Source organism: Pseudorca crassidens, chromosome 11, assembly GCF_039906515.1.
Source record: "Pseudorca crassidens isolate mPseCra1 chromosome 11, mPseCra1.hap1, whole genome shotgun sequence".
Lineage (NCBI taxonomy): Eukaryota > Metazoa > Chordata > Mammalia > Artiodactyla > Delphinidae > Pseudorca > Pseudorca crassidens.
The window spans coordinates 21,395,797-21,422,913 of NC_090306.1; the positions used below are offsets into that span (position 1 = coordinate 21,395,797).

Here is a 27,117-nt window from a genome sequence, read left to right on the forward strand (position 1 = left end):
TCTTACTATTCCCATAGAGGAAGTAATGCATTTCTTCAGACGCAGAGATAAGAGGATAATAATACTTTAGTATTATTATCTAGAAATAATAATAGAAATAAATTTGCTGGATATTTACAATTATGTCCCCTCCTTAGTGATTTTTCAAATGTGGCTTGGGAAACACTAGCAGAACAGAAGGATCCTTCTCCATGACAATTAAAATAATGAAATGTGAGTGTGAATTATTATTTATTTGATGTTAGTGTATCTCCCTCACCTAGAATATAAGTCCTAGGAGGACAGGAATTTTGCTTTGTTCACAGTTGTGTCCTATGTAACTAGAACACTGTTCAGCATGGAACAGCTCCTTAATAAATATTTATTGGATGGATGGAGAGCTGGATGGACGCGTGGATGGCAGACATAGAGAGTTTTTGTTCAATTTTTAATGGTAAATGTGTTTAATTTTCCAAAAGAGATTGATTTTTAGAAAATATTGAATTAAAATTTGTGTATATGAAAGATGTTCTAATTTCCTTCTGGAATAAAGCAGTCATTTACTTACAACATAAAGAAATTAGGAATTATAGCATTGCTTATCTCTTCAAAAGTATTCTGATTCCTTCATTTTTTCTAGTGATCTTTTTTCCCCCCCCAAGGAAAGCACCAAGAGGTGAAGAAAGCCATCGTTTTGAGGGTTTGACCATATTAAAGTAGGTCTTATGGTTGGCTGGGAAAACTTAGAGAATTCTTGCTCTCACAGTAATTGTTGGAGTAAGTGGGATTATTATTCACACTAAGGGACTATCTCTAGTTCTGTCCCTGACCTTTCATGGGAACACGTACACATCCCTTGACCTTTTTATGTCTGATTTACCTGGCTGTGAAATAACAATAATACATACAATACCATATCAAAGAGAATTACTGGAGGGTCTGTGCTTCTAATGCCCCTGACATTCCTCAACCAAACAGACTTAGTGAAGAGCACAGTATTACTATTCTACTCTCCTTTCTGATAAACCTCTTCTAAGAATGAGCCAGTTGCTTTTCTCTTGCTCTTAGTCTTGACAAAGCCATTTGAAAGTGGCCTAATTAAAGGCTTGGAATCCTAATGATGATTTTCACAACAGTCCTCACCCTGCGGTGTGCTCAGGAATCCAATCTGAAGTGCACGAGCCAGATGTAAAATCAGGGGTGGAGTGTGGGGAGACGAGAGGAAGCACTGCGAGATCATTTTCAGGAACTTCAAGCTCAGTTGCTTGAAAGCGTTGCAACCTCCGGTTTCTGCAGCTTTCTATTTCTGAGTTACATCAGACTGAGAAATACCATGCTAGTGCCATCTCTATGTTTAACTGTCTAATCAACAGCTGCTTAAAAAAAAGGTCAGCTTTTGTTAGATAGAGCGCTTCTCAAAAGTGAGAGAATTATTGCTCAAGTGAACTTCTGCCTTTCAAAGGCAAACCTAATGAAGGAGGAAATGAGAAGGCAAGGTGAATTTCAGCTCTAAGTCAGGATTCAGATCAGTTGAATCAAACTGAAAAGAGACAAAGAATTGCAAACAGATGTCTTCTGTTACTTGTTCATTCTGTGACACCCAACACCTTTTCAATGTTATCTAGTCACTGAGAAGTTAAATTACCCAGGTTGCAAATGAGAAGACAAAGAGAGGGCATGCGAAGAAAAGAGAGAAAAGGAGGAAAGAAAATTTAGAGACAAACTCATTTAGGAAGATTTGCTCTCCTTTCTTAAAAAATACACAGCTAACTGGTAGACATCTAAAGAAACGCGCCTTGAACACAAACATATAGATACTATGGACAAAGCTACTGCCTGCATTTTAAGCGTCTTTGGTACTACATGACGAGGTCGTGAATTATCCATAAATATTGTTAGATCCATAAAGCACGTTATATGCAATTTTAACGTAACACAAAGACCCACTTATCCCAATCCAAAACAACAACAACAAAATTCTCTTCATCAGGTAAGCAATCATGAGCTAAGTGCTATGACTGGTGTATGCCTTGTGTGTTCATTCTAAAATACTTCAGGAAACTGTAGTGTGTGCCCAGTAATTCTCTAAGCATGATGGATTACAATAGTGAACAAAACAGACAAAACTCCTGCCCTTACGGAGTGGACTTTCTGGTCATGGGGGAGACATACACAAACAAATCTATGGTCTACCAAAAGGGGAAAGTGCTAAGAAGAAAATAAAGCAGAGGATGGAGGTATGAACACTAGGGGGGATGGAGGCTGCCATTTCAAATGAAATGGTCAGAACACTGTAACAGAAATGTAAAAGGCAGAAGAAACAGTAAATTCAATGACATAAAGCAGAATTATGTTTGCTGGCTTCAAAGCACAGCCATGAGACCAGTGTGGCTTAAGTTGGGGAGGAAGAGGGTGGCTGGAGATATAGGTAGAGGGGGCACAGGGGTCAGGTCATACTGAGAAGCTTATAAAGCCAGTGCCAAGATTTGACTTTTGTTTAGAAACTAGATGTATCAGAAAGTTGTAAGCAGAGAGGTGACATAATCTGCACTGCATTTTTAAGGGTTCAGTGCAGCTGCTGTTAGAGAAGACATTGAAGAATGCAGGGGTAAATGGAGCGGGGAGGACAGTTAGACGCTTATTAGAATAACTCAGGTGAGAGATTATGGTGATTTGGACTAGGTGGTAGTGAAGGATGTCGACAGATTCTGGAATATAAAGTACAAGAGGAAGGATGCTGATAGAGACGGCTAGAGAGTGGGATTGCACAGTGCTTAGCGTCAGGGGCTCAGAAGAGACCCTGTCCAATAACAGTACCTTATTCGTATTTATCTCAGAGAGTTATGGTGATGATTACATGAGAGACAGCACTTAGTACTTGATAACTATGAGCCAGCTTTTTTTTTTTTTTTTTTTTAAGTAATCAGGCACGTGATCATCAAAGGTCTCCCAAGCCCTGTTCCTGAGTGCGTGCCCTGTTCTACTGAAAGCAATTGAAAAGTTTGGTCAGGAGACAGACACGAGCAGTTGGCATTTTAAAACAATCCCTTTGACCTCCCTGTGGAAAGTGGATTAAAGAGGGACTTGACTGGAGGCAAAGAGAAAGGAAGCTGCTGCAGCAGCTATCCAGGCAGAAGGGCAGGAAGAGGAAGAAGACCGGGCAGGTCTGAGGGTGGCCCAGAGGGCAGAACTGGTGGGCCTTGCTGTCCGCGTCGGGTGGAAGAAGGGTCAAGATGAATGCCGGCTTACTAGCTGGGTAACTGCTTAGAGGACCGTGCCACTCAATGAGAAAAGGACCTCAGCACAGCTCCGGGGAGAGGCCGGTGATGATTTTCAGACTGTTTCCCTGCGCCACAGTAAACGCAGACGGCAACACACAAGAAAGGAGAAGGTCAGGGCCCTCAGGAGAAGCCAGAAGGGTCTGGCTGCCTCTCACCACCTGCAGCCTCAGCACTGATCTTTTCTTGATATGTGTGTTTAACTGATTACTTTGGAAAACTTCTCCCTTCATTTGTGTCAGTGTTGAACGTGTGGGAGTGATCAACTTCAAAAATGAGTTAAATACGCACTTCTAGAATCAGGGATGCAGTCCATAAAATAAGGGGTGATGGAGTATGTCAAGGAAAACTTGCCCAAAGAAAGTGTTTCCTGTTAATACCATATAGACAAATGTTTGTTTATTCCTTTTGGAGCTCATTTGTGGGCCCTCTTGCAGCATCCACTTAGGATCTGAACACGGCAGCTGTCTGAATTCGAGCCCTCCCCAACCCTAATGAGCTTCAGGAAGGCTGACGTGCTTCTCCTTCCTGCTTCTGTCTCAGGAATCTGAGCGCGAAGGCCTTGCTGCACCTCCTGAGCCCGCTGACATTTAATTAGCACCACTGCTGTGATCCCATAGCGTGCGTTGCCAGATGGGAACCGTGGAGCATCACGTGGGGTGGGTACCGGCTGAAACAAATCCCTTGTCTGGCAGCTAAAGATCTGCTTGTGCAATGGAGAACCTATATTTCCTATTAGCCCTTTACTGGTAGTGCTTTTGGGTAATGTGCTAAGAGCAGAGACAAACATACATGAGGAGGCTGCGGAAATCTTGGATGGACATTTTAAACAAAACACACACACGCAGACACCCACGTCTTCTGAAGAGCAACTGCAGTGTATTAAGGGTATAAATGAAGTTGCTCAGTGACAGCGAGACAATTTGAGTTGTAATGCCACCAGTGTTTATCTCATCCTCCCTCCCCTCTAAGATTTAGAACTGATATTTCACTTTCATGCTGCTGAGGATACACTGACTAAGCTGTTTTGATTCACTGCTTCTCTGACTCTAACATGCACCTGGAGTGAACCTCCTTTTTAGGTATTAATCCCACAGCCTCCTCTGCTCACTGCTGTCTGTTTACGGCCCCCACTGCTCAGTATGGATTGCTCTTAGTGAGACTGTTGGTAACCTGCTAAGTGCCAAGTCCTGGGGTTGGGTATAGGGCTGCACCTTGTGTATGGAGTTCCTTGGAGTCCCTGGTCCCCGGCTCCTTTGTGAGTCTCTCTCTTATCTTGCTTTCATGTCCCATTCGCTCAGATCTCTCATTCTCAACCTATACGTTTCTCTTTCTCCTCCTTTCCTTTAAAGTGTTCCATTCTCGATCTTTTTCCTCCTCTCATTCCAATTGCTTTTCCTGAGAAATTTCATTTACACCCAGCACTTCCAATAGCATCAACATACTAATGTCTCTGTCCATCCATGTTCCAAGCCCAGCTCTCGTTCCTGAGAATCAAGTACCTATAATCAACACCAGGTTAAACACCTCTGACCCAATATCCCATAAATTCCTCAAACACCAGAGGTCTAGAACCAAGCTTCTTCTCCCCCCATTCCACCTCCCAGCCTTCTCTATCTCCAGTCTTGTGAAATGCATCATCATCTAACCAGCCACTGACTCTACCCCTGGCAGTTATCCAAGACTCTCCCACATTCCGGTTCTCCTCATGCCATTCCCAGAAATGAAGTGGAGTTTGCGTTTATATGATGGTGATGGCTTCTCATTTCTCCAGGGATAAAGGCCAAACCCCTTAGGAGGCTCTACATGCCCTGACCTGACCCTGCCAACCTCTGCAGCCTCATCTCTGGCCCTCTCCCACCTTGTGCCCCAGCCATTCTGGCCTTCTCTTTTGGTTTGGTCCTTAGGAATTTTACATATAAACCAGTGAGAGTGTCAGGATTCTCACACTGCTGTAGGGGGTCAAAGAATACATGCCCAGGGAGGACAGAGTTATGGTTTTTGCTTGTTTTGATGCGAGTTTTTTAAAAAGATTCTTTCTGTTGACAAATAGCTCAGATTAATTCCTTTAATTTCACATAAAAGAAAATTAGGTGATAATCAGATTCGTTTGATAGCAGGAAGGTAGAAAGTTCAAAAGAGGCTGGATCTGGGTCAGGTGACCAGCCCCGGGGACAGTTAGGGAAGGAAGATGATGAGGGCAAACCTCTGGAGCAGCTTCTTTGAAACCGTGGCCTGCGGACAACTTGAATAAAAATACCCAGGATGTACGGTAAGAGGCAATTTGGGGTTCCACCCCAGACCTATTCAATCAAAGTATCTGGGGACGGGGTCCAGGAGTTTGATGCCCACTACAATGGCAGAACCACTGCTTTGACCTCCACTTTAATACACAGCGTTTCCCCAGTTACGTACCAGATGGAAGCAGAATGTTACCTTTTCCCCAGCGAAGTTTCTTTATTCTGACCTCTAATCTCCACCCCTAGATCTGTGTCATTTCAAGTACCTGTGCCTTCATGTTCCCCTCTTCTGCTTCTGTTCTACTCGATTCACTCACACTCCTGTTTCATACTTGATTCATTCATACTCTCAATCTGACGATTCAACCTACGCTGCCTGGTCAGAGTCAACTGTCATTTAGGATCAGGCTTCCACTGTTCACAGAAGACTGAAATCACAGAATCATAGCAATGGAAAGAACGAACCTCCAGTGAGTTCGTTTTTACCCAGGCAGACGCTCTAAGTGTACGTCTCTCTGTTGTGTGTGTACGCATGTGTGTTACACTCATATACAAAGTGAATTGAATGTTATAAATATAAACACGAAAGATACTTGCAAATAAATGACTTACCAATTCTGACTCATAAAGGTTTTTCAAATGTGAGAAACTTCTGATTGTGAAGATTCTAAAAATCATCTAAAGCAAGGGTTTGCAAACGATGGCTTGTGGGTCAAATCTGGCCTACCACCTGTTTTCTTAGATGAAGTTTCATTTTAACATGGCCATGCTCATTTCTTTATGTATTGTCTATGGCTGGTTTGGCACTAGAATGGCATGTTAAATGTTTGCAGCAGAGACTGTATAACTGAAAAAGCCTAAAATATTTACTACGCGGCCCTTTGCAAAAAGTTACCTATAAAAGTGAAAAGTAAAACACACTTGCAAATACTTTGCAGATCTCATACAGCTGACAAAATGTTAGATATAGATAGACAGATAGGAAAAAAGATATATTTTGAACCAAACCATTTTATATCTCTAGAAGCGATATTATTTCATTGATAACATGAATCCCAACAAGGGACTTTCCAGAACTTTCCCCTACTTATAATTTCAAATAACTGCTTGGTTGTGATGTAGATGGGGGACTTTTTTGGTCTGGCTGAGGATAACTATTTCAGTTTCTGAAACCTGACTTTTTAGTTCAACAGTTTATCTTCAAGCATTATTTTGTCACTATGGTGTCTCACTTTTCTGTGCCTCTGTAAGTAATTCTGCACCAACAGGCACAAAACATAAAGGCTGAGCAAGCTCATTACATTACTAGTAAGACGCACATACCTACAAAAGTCTCTTGGCTATTAAATCAGAAATCTTTTTATTTTAGTATTTTCATACACAACCTTAATATTCTACCACTGGATCTATTGACCAAAAGAGTAAAGTGGATCCCTATGTCCTGCCATCCCATCCCATCTCATACTTCTACAATGTATCATCGGAATAAAGTGTCAGCTATATAGTTAACCTTTCTTCACTTATGTTTGAGCTGGAAAAACAAGTTAACCAATAAACACAGGCAGATACACGCAAGCACGCACACAAACACATACATCCAGAGTACTACTTGTGCTCTGAAATAAGTGTTTTCATATTGGCTTACATGTTTACTAATTATATTTTCTCTTTTTAAAATTAAAAAAAATTTAACATCTTTATTGGAGTATAATTGCTTTAAAATGGTGTGTTAGTTTCTGCTGTATAACAAAGCGAATCAGCTATGTGTATACATATATCCCCATATCCCCTCCCTCTTGCATCTCCCTCCCACTCTCCCTATCCCACCCCTCTAGGTGGACACAAAGCACCGAGCTGATCTCCCTGTGCTATGCGGCTGCTTCCTACTAGCTATCTGTTTTACATCTGGTAGTGTATGCTACTCTCTCTCTTCATCCCAGCTTACCCTTCTCCTCCCCGTGTCCTCAAGTCCATTCTCTACATCTGCATCTTTATTCCTGTCCTGCCCCTAGGTTCATCAGAACCTTTTTTTTTTTTAGATTCCATATATATGTGTTAGCATACGGTATTTGTTTTTCTCTTTCTGACTTACTTCACTCTGTATGACAGACTCTAGGTCCATCCACCTCACTACAAATAACTCAGTTTCGTTTCTTTTTATGTCTGAGTAATATTCCATTGTATATATGTGCCACATCTTCTTTATCCATTCATCTGTCGATGGACACTTAGGTTGCTTCCATGTCCTGGCTATTGTAAATAGTGCTGCAGTGAACACTGTGGTACATGAGTCTTTTTGAAGTATGGTTTTCTCAAGGTATATGCCCAGTAGTGGGATTGCTGAGTCATATGGTAGTTCTATTTTCTCTTGGGTTCCTTTTTAATTGACCTATCTTTAAATACTTGCTTAGTAATGTCAGGTTATAAACTAGTGCATGAATAAAAGTATAATCATTAAAAGATCTTTTGAAGACTTGTAATAATGCTTTTGAGTTGGTGGATATCTTTTATTTTTTTGCGCTACGCGGGCCTCTCACTGCTGTGGCCTCTCCCGTTGCGGAGCACAGGCTCCGGACGCGCAGGCTCAGCGGCCATGGCTCACGGGCCCAGCCGCTCCGCGGCACGTGGGATCCTCCCAGTCCGGGGCACAAACCCGTGTCCCCTGCATCGGCAGGTGGACTCTCAACCACTGCACCACCAGGGAAGTCCTATGCTATATTTCAATAAATATTTTGACTGAATTGTTTTTTGGCGCTTAAAACCCTCCAGAATTTGCTAAGATGTGTCCCTCCATTCTCCCTCTACATCTGCACCACGCTGCTTTCCATATCCCTTGTTGTGGCGTCCCAGAGTTCCTCACCTCCATACACATATCGTGATGACTATTACCTCTTCCTCTGCTCTCTCCTTCCCTGTGATGGAAATGCCTTCCTCTTTTCTCCTTTTATCTAAATCTTATCAATACATAAGGTTCATCTAAAATGTTAGCCCCTCCACAAAGCCCTCTATAGCAACACCAATATTAACCTATTTCCTTTCTAGTGATCTATGGCACCTGTTAACTGTAATAGTCACTCATTTACTCACTCAATCAAAAGTATTTACTGTATCAAACACAGTCCTATGCACTAGGCAACACATTAATGAATAAAACACAAATCCTGACTTTGCTGAACTTGGAGTCTAGTGGTAACAAACAAGTAAACAGGCCACAGTAATTCAGTGATATATGTTCCGTGATCAGAGTAAGCACAGTGTGTGATGGGAGCACACAGCACAGGCATCAACCCAGCCTTGGGTTAGAGTAATGAGAAGAAACTAAGGTTCTGGAGTCACAGGGTCTGGCTCTGTATCTAAGTTTAAAAGACGGTGGGAGAATCAAGAGTTTCATTACAAATATGTAAAGTGTGAGAGGCCTAAAAAGGCATTCAAATGCAGATCTCAAACAAGCAGCTGCATATACCAGTCTGGTGTTCAGACGAGAGGCTCACGCTGACGATACAAATTGGGAATTTATTATGGTACAGCTGGAGTTTAAAGTCACGTGACTGAGTGAGATCATCTAGGGAGGGAGTGTCGACTGAGAGGACGAGAGAGCCATGGAATGGGTCCTAGAACACTCTGATTAGAACACTTCTGATAGAAGCAGGAGAGGAATGGGAACCAGTGACAGAAACTGAGAATAAGGGGCTTGAGAGGAAGCAGAAAGCAGAAAATCAATCGTGCTGCATGAAAGCTAAGTATTTCGAGAAGAGAGCAGCCGACTGTGTGAAATATTAGTGACAGGACAAATAATGATGGAGTCTGAGGACAAGCTGTTCGATTTATCCAGGTGGCGGTCACTGGTGACCTCGTTACGAGCTGTTCTGGTGGCATGGTCAGGATGAAAGGCTGGCAGGGATGAATTTAAGAGAGAATAGAAAGAGGAAATGGAGGTAGCGATTGTATACAACTTTTGATCGTTTTGCTAAAAAAGGGAGCAGAGCTATGGGTCAATGGCCTAGGGGTTTTTTAGAGAAGCTGATTTGCCTGCTTGAACGCTGAGCAAATGATCGAGTACGGGGGAAAGTTATATCTCTGTTCCTCTAACTCTCTCTCTCCCTCTCTGTCGCAGCCACACACTCATTTTCCCATGCACACCCCTAACCTGAGATCCCAGAGCATCCCAGGGACACATCTTCCACAGGGCTGCTGAGCTGTGATTGTCTTTATGTCTCCCGGTAATAAAAGGTAAATTCCATGAGGGTAGAGACTATTTCTCATTTTCACACCCTCGGGATTCCCCATCTGTGGCACAGTTGATGTCTGCAGCATACCTGTCCCAAAAGGAACAGGCAATGTGATCTCAAGGAGGATGACATCCCCACAAGAATACAGGCTCATTGAGCAAGGGATTTAGATCTGTTTGCTGAGAACACAGCCAGGTTATAGTATGTGATCAATAAATTTACACTGAATTAAGAACGAACTGAGAATGAATTTAGCTGAGGAAGGTCATGAAAATAAATCTGATTAGCCTTAACACTGATGGAGCACTTCTGATGCACCAGGCTCTGTCCAGGTGCTGGATTGTGTATGTAGGAATATTTGTGGAGACAATTGTCTATATAGCATCATGTTAAAATTTTTATTGAAAATTCAATTGCCTTTTATTATTACAGAGTATGCACGGCAACAGGATACAGCTAAGCTTTTTTTTTTTTAATCTAGTATCTGACAGACATTTTTAAATTACTAAGTTGTATTAATCTAAACCTCTATCACATCACCAGTAATTAATACTACTAGTGAGGGTTCCCTCAGTAAATTCCTATTAGCCTTAGGTACAAAGAAGTGTTGTGCTTCACTAATAATCAGTATGGGTTTGTTGTTTTTGGGGGAGGATTGGGTTTTGGGTGGGTTTTTTTTTTGCATTATATATGTATCATGTAACTTAAATATTTCTTTTTTTGCCTTGGTTGCCAAGAAACATAGAATAATTAATGCTCAAAGTAACATTAGTTTGTAATAACCTATTTTATTACATCAAACTGCCTTGTGATAGCAACACAGAAAAATATCTTTCTTGTAGGGGGAAAATAGCTGAACCTGATTTTTCTATTTCTTTCAAAAAAGAAAACCTGCAGTTATGTTAAGTTTTCAGGCAAAGTTCCTTCAGTTGCTTACATTTCTACATATCTATTTGCCAAGATTTGCAGGTTTTTCACGTAGCTAGGCAATTAGGATAAGCCTATTTTTTGCGATTTGATAAAATAATCTCTTGATATATATATATATTTTTTGCGGTACGCGGGCCTCTCACTGTTGTGGCCTCTCCCGTTGCGGAGCACAGGCTCCGGACACGCAGGCTCAGCGGCCATGGCTCAAGGGCCCAGCCGCTCCGCGGCATGTGGGATCTTCCTGGACCGGGGCATGAACCCACGTCCCCTGCATCGGCAGGTGGACTCTAAACCACTGCGCCACCAGGGAAGCCCTATCTCTTGATATTTAAACAAGTTTTATTCCAACTAAATTCACATATTGTAAAGTTTCTACATTATGAAAGTCTCTCTATGAAGTGACCTTACATATCTATTTTCAGAATGACTGTTGTATCATACACACTTCATGTTTATTTACATTCAACTCAATTATAATTCAGAAGTGTACATCGTTATTTATCCCTGAGGACTAAAAACAGCTATGTTCATTTTTTTTCTGGTACGTTCTGCAGAACAGTTTAGAAAACATTGTTTACCATGCTGTCCTCTGCCCTTGTATACATTTATCTGAGAATTAAATACCAGTAATAAGTTGGTCATAAATGAATAGTATAGGTATGACTTGTATGGCCCATTATTTTATATATTTATTTATTTTCTGTATGCGGGCCTCTCACTGTTGTGGCCTCTCCCGTTGCGGAGCACAGGCTCCGGACGCACAGGCTCAGCCCATTATTTTTTACTCTTGGTTACCAAGAAGCTCAGAGCTACCACTGATAAATAGTGAGGATATTGGCCGAGACCGTTAGCACACTTAGATTCTTTTCCTTCTCAAGGCTTTGATCTTGTATTCTAACAGTCTAATTTTACAAGTGTATTTCTTATTCAATCTCAAATTCCTTTTATAAGTAGGTAAGGTATAAATAAATGCATAAATATCCAGTAGCTGGTTAGTTACTTTGTTATGTTATTTAAAACATAATCTACTCCAGTAAAAGAGCCATCAGGGTCCAACTACTCTCTAGTTAGTGGCCAATAGGTCTCTGAAAGTTTGCTCTGCAAACATAGCTCATGGATACTCACCATATTTTTTTAGAGAAAGCTGAAGTCAGAGAAGTTGAGTGATGTAATCAGCTAATGGAGAAAGTACAGGGTTCGGGGTGAATAATAGTTAAGCTGTTTGTACTATATTCTAGCCAGCAAATTGCTGAGCTACAAGTGCCTCTGTGAGCTGAAAACCCAGCTGTGTTTTCTACTCTCTGCACTACAAGCAATAATAAAGATGAAGAAATTGTTAGTTAAAACCCTTCAAAGATATTAAAGATGGAAGTTATGTATCCAATTACAAGCTCATCCTTCTATTTCTACAAATAAAGTAAATGAAGCAATGCTGATTACTACATATAAGCATAAGAAAATAGAAGTGGCAAAGAGGTGAAGCAGCCTAAGTCTCTAAGGAAAACATTTTAAGTAGTTTGAGCAATACATACATTTCATATGACTTCAGTACAAATTAAAATTTAGCTACTTAGAGTAATGTATATGCATATCCCTTAAAATGAACATAGCTCAAGCAACAGCAGCTATGAGACCAAAATTCTAAGGAAAAAAACCCATATTAATGAGGACTATCAAGATATCTAGCAAATTCTGTCAGCATGACAGAAAGCATCCCAGTCCTTGAAACAGGATGGCAGTTCCTACCATCCTCTCCCCTGAAAGGAAAGAAAGAGATATTGGCTTTGGCTGGGGACAGGGTAACAAACCAAAGGTCTAAAATATGCTAGGAGATGTATGTATTTCCCTGCATGGAAAAAAATATATATAGATGCAGCCCTGACTGGTATCTCTAGCTCTCCTAGTAGATTTTGAATTCAATGAATACAGTTGAAATTAGAGCAGACCTAAGGAGGAGCTGAAGACACTGTGAAGGCCTCTTATGTTGCTAGAATTCAGACTGATGCTCTAATAATTATGTCACTCAGAAATAAATATAAATCTACCAAACATGAAATGTTAAGCAGAAAAATATTTGCTTCCACTGAACTTGGCTTCAAGATCCTCACGGCAAACTAACAATTAGAAGTCCAATTTCGATCCATTTCCTGGACTATATTTTTTTATTGCTCCCACTCACCATGAATCTGAGAGGTCATATAAATGGCTGTAATCCCAAGATTCTCTGTTGCTTGTTGAAAGATATGTAGGTGCCTATTTGAGGATTTAAATACCTAAGCATTTTTCCCTGTGATATTTTTCTTTGTGGGAAGTTTTTTTGTTTTGTTTTGTTTTTTAATGAGGCCTTATGGGTACCCAGATTTTGTGAATCTGCTACTAATTATGTAGCCTAGACCTATATACATGAAATAAAGAACAACTCTAGAATTATACACAGCATAAGCTAGTGTGAAAGAATGTATGCAGTTTGGGGTGAACATAATAGATATAAGAACTCAAAATAAAGAAAGATCATTGTTGACTGGAAATAGGGTAAGTAGGTTTCAATTTGAAGTTTAAAGGAACTAAGGTAATACTAAGTGAATTTTAAGAACAGGAGGAGATATTAGTTCAGCAGAAAGGTGGCATCATGAATGAAAATAAGAAAAGTTCCTGACGAGGGAAGATATCATAGGGTCCTACCTATGTAGGGTTTGCTGACATGATTAGCAAAGAATAAACTACAAAATTAAAAAGGAAGTCCATAGCAGTTGAATAAGATCCTTGATTGCCAGAATGCTAATATCAATTTTGTAGGATTCTATAAATCTTCCAGAGTACCTTCATTATATAAAAATATTCTCAGCACACATGCATTTTTACAAGAAATTATTCCCCCAAACTCTTCTTGAGTGTCTACCATAGCTAGGTATGTACTTGACACAGGAACAGAAAAAAATAACTGTGCACAAGGATTTACACTCCAGTGGGGAAAAATATCATTAATTTTATGATATTCGATGATAATGATGATAACAGTAAAATATTTTTATTCAGTTTTTTATTATAATACTTAAATTATAAAATACTAAATTTTTAAAGTGTACCATGTCCTACTCATTCATTCACTCATTCATGCAATATTTGTTAAATGCCTACAATCAGGGTCATTACAGTTATCAAAGATGTTGACTCAATTCAAATGATTGTAATTCATTTCATATAAACATATAAGTAGATACCACACAAAATCCTTACCAATATTCCCCAAAGAAGTTCCTTTCTCTAAAATATCTATGGTGCATAAGTCATTACCTCTGCCTGGAATGTTCTCCCCCTTCCCCCTATTCTTCAAGATTTAGTTCAAGTGTCACCTCCTCCATGAATTCTCTCCTGACTCCTAAGGGAAGCGTGTCTTGCGCACACCTCCATTTTAACCTAAGTACATTCAGTTATAATGACTTATTTGTCTCCCTCTCCCCCCTCCAACACACACTCAATTGTGAGCTTTTTGATGGCACCTTTATTCATTTTCTATCTTAGCAACTGAAGCAATGCTTGACATAAGAGGTGCTCAATAAATGTTCTTGAATGACTATCTTATAATAAATGAGCCTCAGGTGCAGTGTTTGTGAGTATTATAGTGTTCAAGTGCTGGTGGCTGGCTGAAGGTCCAGCTACACAGGTCTTTTATTCCTGTAAACATGCCAAGCTCACTGCCACTTTCCAGCCATCTGTGGGATGCTCCCCCACACTCTGCACCATTATATACTGCTGACTTTTGCTTTTTCACTTAGATCTAACTTCAGTTTCACCTTCCCAGAGAAAACCCTCATGATCAGCCAATCTACAACAGCACCTCCTGAGTGTCTTTCATCACACCCTCTTCTCATTCACTGCGTAGCCTGTGTCACTATCTGCTCTCTCTGGTTCGTCTATTTGTCACTGCTCCCAGTCAGAATGTAAATGTCCTGAGAGCTGATCTCTTGCTGGTCTCCTTCACTACTGTATCCTAGTATCTAGTACAGTGCCTGACATCTGGTAAAGCACTCAAAAGTCCATGCAACTGAATAAAAAAGGAATGAGAACTTTAGATCCTTTACTCTACAAGTGGCAAACTATGCCTCATGAGCTGCATTTTGCCTGCTGGTGAGTTTTGCTTCGACTGCTCAGTGTTTTACAAATTTTTGAATGAGTTGCCAACTTTTAAAAATTAGGAGCTTTCACATTTTTTTAAATTTCAAAATTCAGACTTTTTGAAATAGTGAAAGAAGAAGAAATTCAGAGCCTACAAGCCCAGGTGGAAAGTCGGAAGAGGTAAGCAACAGGTTTACCATATCACCCCATCGACCCAGCCTCACCTGCCCCCATATCACTCATTTTTGTTTGGTCCTGAATGTGGTTTGGATTTGGACCCTGATCTCTTCCAGTAAAGATCGCACATGCCCTACACCACACTCACATAACTACTACAAACCCTTCCCCCGTGGACCGCTGTTACTACTAAACCTTGGACTATGTCTTTAGAGATAAATTAACACAAGAACTTACCTTTTTATTATTCCTGCATTATGACACGGAAAAATTACATAGTTAAAAGCAAAAACTGAATTCATTATACACTAGAAGAAAATCTAGGTAAGTGTTTAACAGACCTCAAGGTGGTGGAAGAAAACTATCATTAAAACATTAAAAAGCAAATGAACCAGGATGAAGTAGACCTAACTACTATGACTAAGATTTATTAACCTTAACTAAAGTTCACTAAGACAAAAATGAACCCCAACTGAAGAATGGGTAAACACATTTTCAAGTAATTCAGAGAATAAATAGAAATGACCAAATAACATATTAAAAGACAGTCCAGGGCTTCCCTGGTGGCGCAGTGGTTGAGAGTCCGCCTGCCGATGCAGGGGACACGGGTTCGTGCCCTGGTCTGGGAAGATCCCACATGCCGCGGAGCAGCTGGGCCCGTGAGCCATGGCCGCTGAGCCTGTGCGTCCGGAGCCTGTGCTCCGCAACGGAAGAGGCCATAACAGTGAGAGGCCCGCGTACCGCAAAACAAACAAACAAAAAAAGTCCATTTTATTACTAATCCAAAAGATGTGAATTAAAATGAGATCCCTTTTCATCTATCTCATTAATTCATTCAGCAAACATGTGTTGAGTGGTCATTATGTTCCTGACACTATCAACTTGGTGAAGCTTTTTTTAAATGGTAATAATTTTAAGATTCAGTAAGATGACTACCATCACACTGTGAAAAACAATTTTATAATGTGTATCAAGAACCATAAAATAGTTACTACCCTGCAACCTAGTAATTAAACTTCTTGGAATTTATCCTAGGCAAATAGTCAGTGTAGCAGACAAGGATTAATGTATGAGGATGTTAATCATAGCGTAATTTATAATATCAAAAACATTAGAAACCTAAATGTCTAACAATAAAGAGTGATTAAATAAATTATGGTACATTCAAATGATGAACAATTATGCAGACATTAAAATTACATTTTCAAAGACTATTTAATGACATGGGGAAATGCTGATGAAAAAATTTAAAGCCTATATTTAAAAAATAATTTCACATATCCAATGAAAGGGATCCATGCTTTCCTGCCTTAAGAGCCAGGAGTTATTTTTGCTTTCCACAGGCTTGCTATATAATATTTCTCCTCATCTTGAAAAGCACATAACACTTCTCCCTAGGCTTAATTCTAGTAGGTATTGAAATAAAGGGTGTCATTGCAGCATTATTCACAATAGCCAAGGTATGGAAACAATGTAGCTGTCTGTCAATGGATAAGTGGATAAAGAAGATGTGGTATAGATATACAATGGAATCTTATTCAGCCAGGAGAAAGGAGATCCTTCTGTTTGCAAAAACCTGGATGAAACTTGAGGGCCTTACGCTTAGTGAAATAAGTCAGACAGAGAAAGACAAATCCTGTATAATATCACTTAGATGTGCTATCTAAAAATGACAAACTCAGAGAAAGAGCGTAGAGTGGTGGTCACCAGGGTTTGGGAGGTGGGGGAAAGAGGGAGAGATATGGGGGTCAAAGGGTACAAACTACCAGTTATAAGATTAATAAATTCTGAGGATCTAATGTACAGCCCAGTGATTATAGCTAATGACAGTGTATCATAAACTTGAATGTTGCCAAGAGAGGAGATCTTAAATGTTCTCACCACAAAAGAAAAATGATATTATGTTACTGGATTGGGTGTTAACTCATGCTATGGTGGTAATCATTTTGCAACATATAAATGTATCAAATCAACATGTTGTAACACATTAAACTGATACAATATTATATGTCAATTATATCTCAGCACAACTGAGGAAGAAATGAAGCTAAACTAAATGTCTTGGAAAAACAGAAATCGCTACATGGAATCAAAGAAACAATATGACTTATATGTTAAACTTAACCTAAAGTACTGAGCAATGTTCTAGATTGCAGGCAGCGATTGTTCTATAGAAAGACAGGAATAAAGAGAAGGAACAGGAAGAAAGCAGAATATAAAAGATCAAAACTAGAGCAGACAGAGGAGACAGAGACGCATGAGAAGGGCATGTGGAGGACAGAAAGTCTAACACGGACACACAGCTGAATTTTAAGGAAATTCTCTGCACGACACTATGGTATTAGAACTTAAGAAATTCCCTTTTTTGATGTATTTATAGTTCTATGTAGATCAGACAAGACACTTACAAGAAGCATTATTTTTTTCTTGTAACACCAACCACAGGAAGGGCCAAAAGGATGTCATGGTGGAAAAAGCAGAACTACCTCACTACCATGAAAAGAATAACAACAAAAATTGAAAGTCTGAGGGCACCAAAATAAACTGTCTGTACAAAAGATGATTATAGTAAAACAAGGAGGAAGTTGAACCTCAGTTTTGGAATTACTGAACTGTGCAAAGGCAGAAATCAATCTGCATGGTCATTAGCACGCTGGAGCCAAACGATTCTGCATTCGCGATGAAAACAGCCAAACCTGGATGCAAGAAAACTCTTGGAGCACAGCTACATGGCTACTTCTGAAGCAGTGTTCACAACCACTGTCTTTGGCATTTGTGTCTCAGTATGGGGGTATTTGGACAACAGGTTCACAACGAACTCAGCAACCATCTTTGGCCTCCTAAGAAACCAGCACAATATGCTGGCCTAGAGAAAGCCAAAGGAGTCATTTGTGGAAAGATCAAAAGAGCACAGCGGGCTCTCTTCTGGGTGAAAACTGAATTTTTCATTAAAATTGGTGGGAGGAGTCACCTCACAGAGAACACATTTATAAAGTGGCAAGGCAACAACTTCCTGTGTCACTGGAAGAAAGTGAGCAGACCTTTGCTTAACTACACTGCTGGTTACATATACTGTTGCATATATTTTGCCATTCCTGTCCTTTCCTTGAGTTCCTAGAAGGGACTCCCATGGACTCTCGTTTCGTGTTTACACTCTTACAATTTAACCACAAGCCCTTAAGTATTCAGCAATTCCGAACCTCCTTCTTCCCCTCACTCAGTCTGACATTATCTCTTCCTGAAGCCTGGCTTTATTTATGTATCTCTACATTGTACCATCCCAGCTCTGCAAACTACCACTTTTCTAACATTTTGGTTTTCAGAAATTCAGAAACCTCTAGACAACCATTCAGACCATTTTCACATCCACTGTTTCATCTCTTCATTTCAGTAAGTTGTTTTTAACCCCTTGTTACTTTTTTTTTTTAACTGCTTCTGAATTCCCACTCCTTAGACAATTCCACCACCATCGTTGAATTTAATCTGTTCTCTCCTAGCAGTTTCATAAACTCAAATCCATCAAAATCATTGACCTTATGCTGTCTTCATTTTAAACTTCTTTCACATTTTAAATCGTTATCTTTCAATCCATGACTAGCACTTGCATCCTTTATCCTTATTCTCCACTCTTCTCGACCTTCACCTTAACCTGTTTTTAAAAATCTGTATTCTCTACTCTTATACTTAATCCAGCTTAAAACTGGACTGACCTAACATAGGTCTTTTCTTGACGTTGATCTTTTTATTGTTACTCATATTATAAGTAGTAACATGAAACTGCATTTTTAAACTTTTTCTTCATAGGTATGAGGTGATCTGACTCCAACATCTACTCCTCTATTTGTTCTAGGTCTGACTTGGCTGGTCTGGTTGTTCATTTCCCACTTAAAAGACACAGGGTCAGGTCTTGCTCGTGTAGCTGGGATAACCTTTCCAGACAGAGCAACACTAGCTTCAGTCAAAAGGACATGGGTAGCTGTATTCCCTGACTTCCTTCTTCTAAAATTTATTACTGCTCATTCTGCCCTTCTCTTTTTTGCTGTTTTCCTTCCACAATGCTACAGCTTCTGAAATAACTCCTTGATCATGTACCCATGCTGTGTCACTGTATTTCTATATTCATTCTAGAAACCAATATGATTTTTTTTTTTTTTTTTTGGCGGTACGCAGGCCTCTCACTGCCGTGGCCTCTCCCGTTGCGGAGCACAGGCTCCGGACGCGCAGGCTCAGCGGCCATGGCTCACGGGCCCAGCCGCTCCGCGGCATGTGGGATCCTCCCGGACCGGGGCACGAACCCGTGTTCCCTGCATCGGCAGGTGGACTCTCAACCACTGCGCCACCAGGGAAGCCCTAGAAACCAATATGATTTTAATTCTCAGTTCGGGCTCATTCAGACTCATTCAGACTCTGGACAGTCCTTCTCCAGCTTGATTCAATTCCTGTCACCCAATTTATTTCTCCCTTCCTGCCTCCCTTCCTTTCTTTCTCTTTCTTTTCTTTCCTTCCTTCTCTTTCGTTCCTTCTTTCTTTCTCTGTCTCTCTTTCTCTATCCCTCCTCTTTCTCTCTCTCTCTCTCTCTCTCCGCCTCCCTCCCTCCTTCCCTCCCTCCCTCCCTCTCTCTCCCTCTCTCTCCCTTTCTTTTCCACATCCTAAATCTCTGTGTTCTACTTCCTTCAGTGTGCCCTTCACCTTAACTTTCAGTTCCTCAATAACTAAAATTCTCTCTTGTCTTCCTAGCTATAACCCATGTGCCCTCACCTTCTTCTGTTCTATCTGTGCATTTCGCTATACTGTGAGAGACCTAAAAATCTTCTCAATGGTGCAACTATATTACAAAATGATACCAGCTTCTTGTATTAGTATCTTTTAGAATTTGACTCCTTCCCTGATTTTTTTTTTTTCTGGTACGCGGGCCTCTCACCGCTGTGGCCTCTCCCGTTGTGGAGCACAGGCTCCGGACGCGCAGGCCCAGCGGCCACGGCTCACGGGCCCAGCCGCTCTGTGGCATGTGGGACCTTCCCGGACTGGGGCACGAACCCGTGTCCCCTGCATCGGCAGGTGGACTCTCAACCACTGCGCCACCAGGGAAGCCCTCCTTCCCTGAATTTTTTGTAAAAATTATATTCATGGTTACACACATTAGGGAGTTATACAAAGGACAGAGAAGGGCAATAACTGTCTAAAAGAGGAAACTTTTAACACCTTAAACTCACAGAGTGCTGTATGTCTATTACATCTCAATAAAAGTGGAAAAATTTAAAAACTAAAAAGATTAACCTACTCAGAGTCTTACTTATAGCTACCAATGTTTGTTCAATTATCTGGTAAGATGTACAGGGAAGCAGGAAAAGGAAGAGATTGTCAGTGGGAGAAAATGACTAGAAAGAGAGATTGGGAACGTCTAGAAGTCTGGACTTCATGCTGTAAGAAAATAAGAGCTATATGGATAAAATCAAATGGGCGTATGTCATTTCAATTTTTTAACTTCTAAAAACTCTGCATTAGAAGATGCAAATTTAAAGCTGATCTTCAGGTTAACGAAATTAAATTTATCAAATAAAATTTATCAAGCACCTGTTTTCACAAGTTACTATAAAATAGAAATGGTTTTCCTTCAAAAGACTGCAAATTTAGCCTTATATTTATTAGAAGTCCAACAAAACCCAGTTAGAGGCTGTCACTTTAGAGCTTCTGCAGGAAACATGCCAACCTACAATTCAAAGAGGCCAGAAGCCTGTTTTGATCTGAATGCAATCCCTTACTTCATACTCTCTATCTTCTCAGTAGCCTCTTTCCTCTCTCCTTCAAGACTTCCACCTGCTACCATGGTTTCCCTATTCCTCAGGCTCTGACATGGGATTGTCTCCTCCCTGCTGGCCCAGTTTTTGGTACCAAGTATCGTTTTCTTGTGGACCAGCCCCTAGCACAGCCCTGGAGGCACCATCAGGCATTCCGGGAGCTTTTTCTTTTCCTTGACCCAGAGCAAGGAAGGCAAGTGCTGAAAAAATGGAGGGACCAGAACTTGAAAATATGATAGCAAGCGTTGACACAAGACATGATTGATAAGATTAGCAAAACAATATAAAGATATAAAATGTGACACCTGATGGGCCAGAATATAGATATTGTGTCCAACATCTTTTGGGGAAACACCATCATCTCCGCCCTCATCACCCCCATGATCGCATTCCAGTCCTTGGTTATAGGCATTCTTCACCACATCCACCTATCAAAAAACAAAGGGGAACAAGAAGGCTTGAAATGCCACAAACAACATGCATTTACATCATCTATGAGGTGTAATTAAAACTTGGAATGCTTCCTAAGACTTGAAAAGTATAAAAGAGTTCTAAATGAAAACAGCCTAGGAAACCATCTGTATTTAAATGAATATGGAAGTATTTTCCTACAATATTCCCTGTTTTCTTTGCGAAATTTGGCTTTGATTTTTTAATGTTGACTGTGCCAGAGTTCCCATCAACTGGGAGATGTTGGAAACCTGATAAACATCCATTATTTATTAAGGGCCCACTAATAACAAGAACACATGGTGCTAGACACCATTCTCTGCCCTGAGGACCCAACAGTGGATACAACAGAGTATCTGCCCTCAGGGAACTTACTGTCAGCAAATGAAGAGGCCAACACAACTGTGAGACACTCAGCAAGCATAGGGCAGGGGCACTAACTCAGGCAAGAAGTAGATGATGGGATAAAAATGTTGTAGGCAAAGGAAATGGTATTTTCAAAGGGCTATTGTGCAGAGATATTGTCGAATGAATATATAACTCACCGCTCCATTTAAGCATAAGAATAAGGAACGCCTTGCTCCTCTTAGCCCACTGCCTTCCATGGATGGAGTTTTTTGTTTTTGTTTCTTGCAGGTCCTATGCTCTCATTAAATGTATGTTAAATCAAACTGCATCTTATCTTTCTCTTTATCTGCCTTCTTTGAATCCATCCCTTACTATTAAAGAGAGCAAAAGAGTGCCTTCACAGGTTTCCCCATAGCACCAACAATGGTGTTTATAAGACTGGGATTTAGTCATTGGGGCACTGGCTTATACGGTTCGAGAATGTTCTCAATGCTTTTGAAACCCAATGATTTTAAAGCATGGTGATATTTCTTCATAATTTCCATGTCACAAGTGAGGAGGAAAATGTAACTTCTACAATAGGAAGACACACTAATGATCTCTGTGGAATTCCCAGCAGGTCTCCACACAGTTTCCTCTAGGCTGAGTACTGTGTAACATTTTATTAATAAGAACAATTACCAAAGAGATTTATTTTGTTTTTATTTTCAGAAAGAGGTATAAATCAAATTTTTGAGGGGTACAAACATTTTTATATACCTTCCTCACCTATATTCCAATACAAAAACTAAAGCAGAATTTTTTTCTGGCAAAAAATAATTTGCAGATAGTTTAGGCAAGTGTGAAAATCTAGTTAAGAAAAGCACTTAAAGTGGATAAAGCCAATGAAGAAATCAGGACCCAAATCACACAGGCCTTCGCTATCATGGGGCTTCTGAGGTACTTGTAATAGCAGGTCTTGATGTGCCATGGTGCCTTGGTAGAGCAGTGAAAGCCCGCAGACATTTCCCCTGACATGCACACTATAAATTGTCCCTTTTAGGTTACACATTATTAACACAGTTTTCAAAAGTTTTCTTACCAGTTCTCTGGGTCTCATGTTAAATAGAATTCTTTCTGCATTCTCACTGTCATGTCTACTTTCCATGATGGCCAGCAAAAGCTTGGAGGCATTGTTCTAGAGATACAGATCGAGTTGATACACATGAAAGGTCTATTTCATGGATTAAGGATCCCCTCAATTTGTTTTAATTGAGATTATCAGGACTATTTTTTTTTTAAATCAAGCAGAATTTTAAACTGCTAATTTAGTTTGGCTTATTAACATTTTAAAATAGAGTATTTTACTTTATTGTTAACACAAAATAAAAATAATGAATATGAGAGATATGTTACAAAGGATATTTTAAATATCGGTGAAAAGGAATTTTAAACACAAAATTGAGTTTATATATAATGCATTAAAATCTAATCATATCTTCCTTGACTATTTCCTAAATAGGCATTTCTATGATGAAACTTTAACAAGACACCAGTATCAACGACATATTCCACAAAAATGGCATATAATTTACAAAGAATTTAGCATAATTGTTTTAACACGAAACATTAACACACACTGGCAAATCAAAATGTTAAATAAATTTGAGCGATAATTAGTGAAAAGTAATCTATAAAATTCTAAATTCATGAGTTAGAAACAAAATATTTATTGATAACAGTTTACTAGTCTCCCTACATGGTAGCATATATGCAACATTTTTACCATCTGGGTTGTAGAAGAAGAATATTTTCTATTTCTGTTTAACAGAGAATAAAAACAGCTTATGTTGTCTTTGGTGTTTTCTAATTTAGTTTATAAATATATTGTCTCAAACACGCTTACATATTGAAATCAGAAATGTTTCTGATACAGCCAATTTATTATCCAAAACGGGTACAACATAGTTATACACCATCTTGCAACGCAAAGTACAATATCCTCGACATTTGGAATGATGTTTCTTTTTTTTAAGTCTTTATTGAATTTGTTACAATATTGCTTCTGTTTTAAGTTTTGGTTTTTTGGCTGCAAGGCATGTGGGATCTTAGCTCCCCAACCAGGGATCAAACCCGCACCCCCTACACTGGAAGGTGAAGTCTTAACCACTGGACCGCCAGGGAAGTCCCTGGAATGATGTTTCTTTATACTGTGTTTTCAATAGCACTGCCCTAGAATTGTGGCACACTGCAAGATGATAAACACGACCTGGGAGATATTTCTATAGTGTTTTTGTAATATTCACTTAGATAAAAATCTCAACCTCCACACACGCAGAGCCAAATGGCTCTAAGATGCTTCTTAGTGACTCAAAATTAACATCTTACGGGATGAAAACTTAAATTGAATCAGTTGTTTGGTGATGCAGGCATTCACAATACAAATTTTGTTAAAGTTGTGCAAATTAATTACACTGGGTATTTTTAATACCAAATTCTACCCAACTATTTTTCTTTCAGAAATACAGCCTATTGATTAAATGGCTAATATTAGTAACGATGATGATAATGTGATGGTGATGATGATACCAACGTCACTAACCCATCCTAAAAAGATGTTAGGATTTTGTGGGAAAGGTAGCATTATTTTTTCTGTTCCATTTTCAATTTTTACAGATTTGTACTAATCCTAAAATTCCCTTTTTATAACCTAGCATCCCATATAAACAACATACCTAAAAAAATAAAGCTCCAGTGTTAGTGGAGAGCTTAGATCCTTAGAGCAATATTAATTGACCCCATAGAATTGAAAACTAAAACCCTGGCAACGCTAACAGTACTCTCTGATGAACCTCACTCAGCAGGCCCAATACGTAATAGCTTAAAAATACATCCAATTTCAGAATGCTATTGGCAATACGGTATTTTTTCTGACCAATCTTTTTCGTACTATGTTGGAGGAACAGAAATCTTGTAAATGACTTACTGAAATTTGAATCAGTTTGAAAGTACAAGAGCCTATATATGCTTAGAAATCAAATTCATGTGTGTTAAAAGAGGATTTTCTTCCAAAGGAAGCTGGAGTCCTTAGAAGAAAAACAAAAACCAAAAAACCAAAAATAGTAACAAAAAAACCTACTTATTTATAAATTTAGCACTTTATAGTCCCAGATCAGTTATGAAATATAAATTAAAAGGGACAAGATATATGTATCAGAAAATTCATAAAATGGTATAGTAAATTAGTAAAGTTAAATATACTTAAAATTATAACTGGTTAAGTATAAATTTAAGGGTGGATGGTATAAAATAAAACCTTAACATTTTTAATATGGAATCTCTATAATGTTCTGGAGAATTTATAATTAAAAGCACACTACCTATACCTTCTAAAATTTGCCGATATACTATATCATTCTGTCTTACAAACATTGTTCTCATATTGGCCATTATGTACAAAGCCTCATGGATTGTTTAGAAATGTACACTCACTTCTTTCTTTAAGTAGAAAACTATGAATATTTCAAGTCAAATTCATTCATTTTGTATTTTATACATACCTTGATCTATCCAACTGTCATATTTTGAAAAGGTATATATAAATTATGCCTAGAAACATAAATGAAATTTTAAATGACCCTTTTTCAAAAAAGATTTCCATTTGAATAGCCAAGAGTATCTTTGTACTGTTAAGTCATACCCCATCATTTAATTTAGGTTTTTTTACATAGGTCTGGATTTGTAAATAATCTGTATGCCTATACTTTGACAAATCCTTCAGTATTTTCCCCATTAAGTTATGTCAATTAAGAGTGAGACTTAGGGACTTCCCTGGAGGACCAGTGGTTAGATTTAGACTCTGTACTTTCACTGCCGAGGGCCCAGGTTCAATCCTAGTAGTTGAGGAACTAAGATCCCACAAGCCTCGTGGCATGGCCAAAAAAAAAAAAAGAGAGAGAGAGATTTAAAGGTATAGTCTCTAGGTAAAGGATTTTAAAAGCCTGTTTCTTTATGAATTATGGTTAAAAATGAATTCAAGATATAATAATTTTTTTCTAGTAATTCAAATTAAGCTGTCTGTTATATAGGCCTAGGCTGTTTTTACTAAGTGAAGCATGAAGCTAATTAGGAAAAGGACACACGTTCAATCTACATAAGGATCACCTTCTTTCTAATCTATGAAGATAAATACCCAAAGATTATATATATTGCAAATAAAAATAGTTAAGTTATCTCTTTGTTTGCTTATTAAGAGCCATTAGCACAATCTCCACATAAGTAGGATGTATATATAATATATATTCCATTATCTATCTAAATCTATATTTAGAAACATAATTATAGAAATGTCATTTCTATTCTTCTTGGCCATAAATTTACCCATTAAAAAGTTAAACTTTATTCTCTCTATGATATTGGATCAACCTGTCTTTACAGAAAAATTTTATTTAACCAATGATTTTTAAACCTGTTTAACACTAAACATATGTGGTCTTTAATAATTCATCTCAATTGAATAGCATGCCTTTATATTTGGGATTATATCGTTTCTTGTGTATATTCATTTATCTGTTTCTACTTGAACAAAAAGTTGAAGAAATTTTTTTCAAAATGCCATTGTGCTCCTGACCTCTGATCAGTGGAACTGCTGGGAAGTATGCGCATGGTTTAAGTTGAAGCACCTCCTCAAAGGGAGTGTGAAAATGGCTTAGCTTATTTGGGGAAAAAAATAAGATTCTAAGATATAATAAAAGAAAACAACTTTTAGAAAGTAGACAGACATAAAACTAAAATGCAGCCCTCCTCTGACATAGTCTCATTAATCGTGACTTGCTAGATAGAATTCTGTAGTCAAGACGACTTAAAAATATATGGGATAGTGAATGTTCAGAACCTTTTCCTCCTCTATATAATGAAAAATAGAAAATAAAAGCAGAAGAAAAACAGCAAAACAAAGTGGCTGCTTAAAAAAACTTCCAGTAAAGTACCCTCCAACTAACATTATCTCAAATCTTATTTGACACTATCAGGAATTTAGCGCTCACGGTGCTTTAACTATCCCTTTCTGCCAATTCATTAGTTGAAAATACGATAATACCTTGCTTTTTACAAGACCTACTTGAAGATTTAGAGTCAACTCTGAAAGGGAGTTTTATATAGAGAATGTCACTTCCCCCCCCCCGAATAGTGGATTTACTCTACCTTTAGTTGGAGCACCAGGTCCATTCGATATTTACCAAGAGGGTTTATGTCATTTAGAATCAAAGCAATGATGATATCAATCCCATTAGATTCATGAGTAGCAATACATGTCTAGGAAAAAAAAATGTTTATAAAATAACACTCTATGTACGACATAAGTGCGCTAGAAGCCATGACATAAAATTACAGAATCACCTTAGCCTTTCGACTTTTAAAATATAATTAAAATTTAACTTTGAGATTAAGTCTAAGATAACTCAAAGGTTTAACTTTAACTTATTCTTTTGCATAGAGTCTATTAGTTGATTAGTATTAGCTAAATGGCTTTGTATGAAGAACATAGAGATAGACATTGTATGAAACAGGTATCTTTTCAATGAACCATTTTAAT

General features: G+C 38.8%; 1 protein-coding gene across 4 annotated transcripts in view; it reads right to left on the reverse strand.

The window, feature by feature from the left end:
• ITPR2 (inositol 1,4,5-trisphosphate receptor type 2) overlaps window positions 1–27,117 on the reverse strand; it is a 533,444-nt gene that overhangs the window by 127,277 nt on the left and 379,050 nt on the right. For all 4 annotated transcript variants that reach the window (XM_067695972.1, XM_067695968.1, XM_067695971.1 and 1 more), the window contains 3 exons: window positions 26,727–26,837; window positions 22,627–22,722; window positions 21,053–21,175 (listed from right to left, as the gene is read on the reverse strand). In XM_067695972.1, the coding sequence (XP_067552073.1) occupies window positions 21,053–21,175; window positions 22,627–22,722; window positions 26,727–26,837 (330 nt within the window). The remainder of the gene's footprint in view (window positions 1–21,052; window positions 21,176–22,626; window positions 22,723–26,726; window positions 26,838–27,117) is intronic.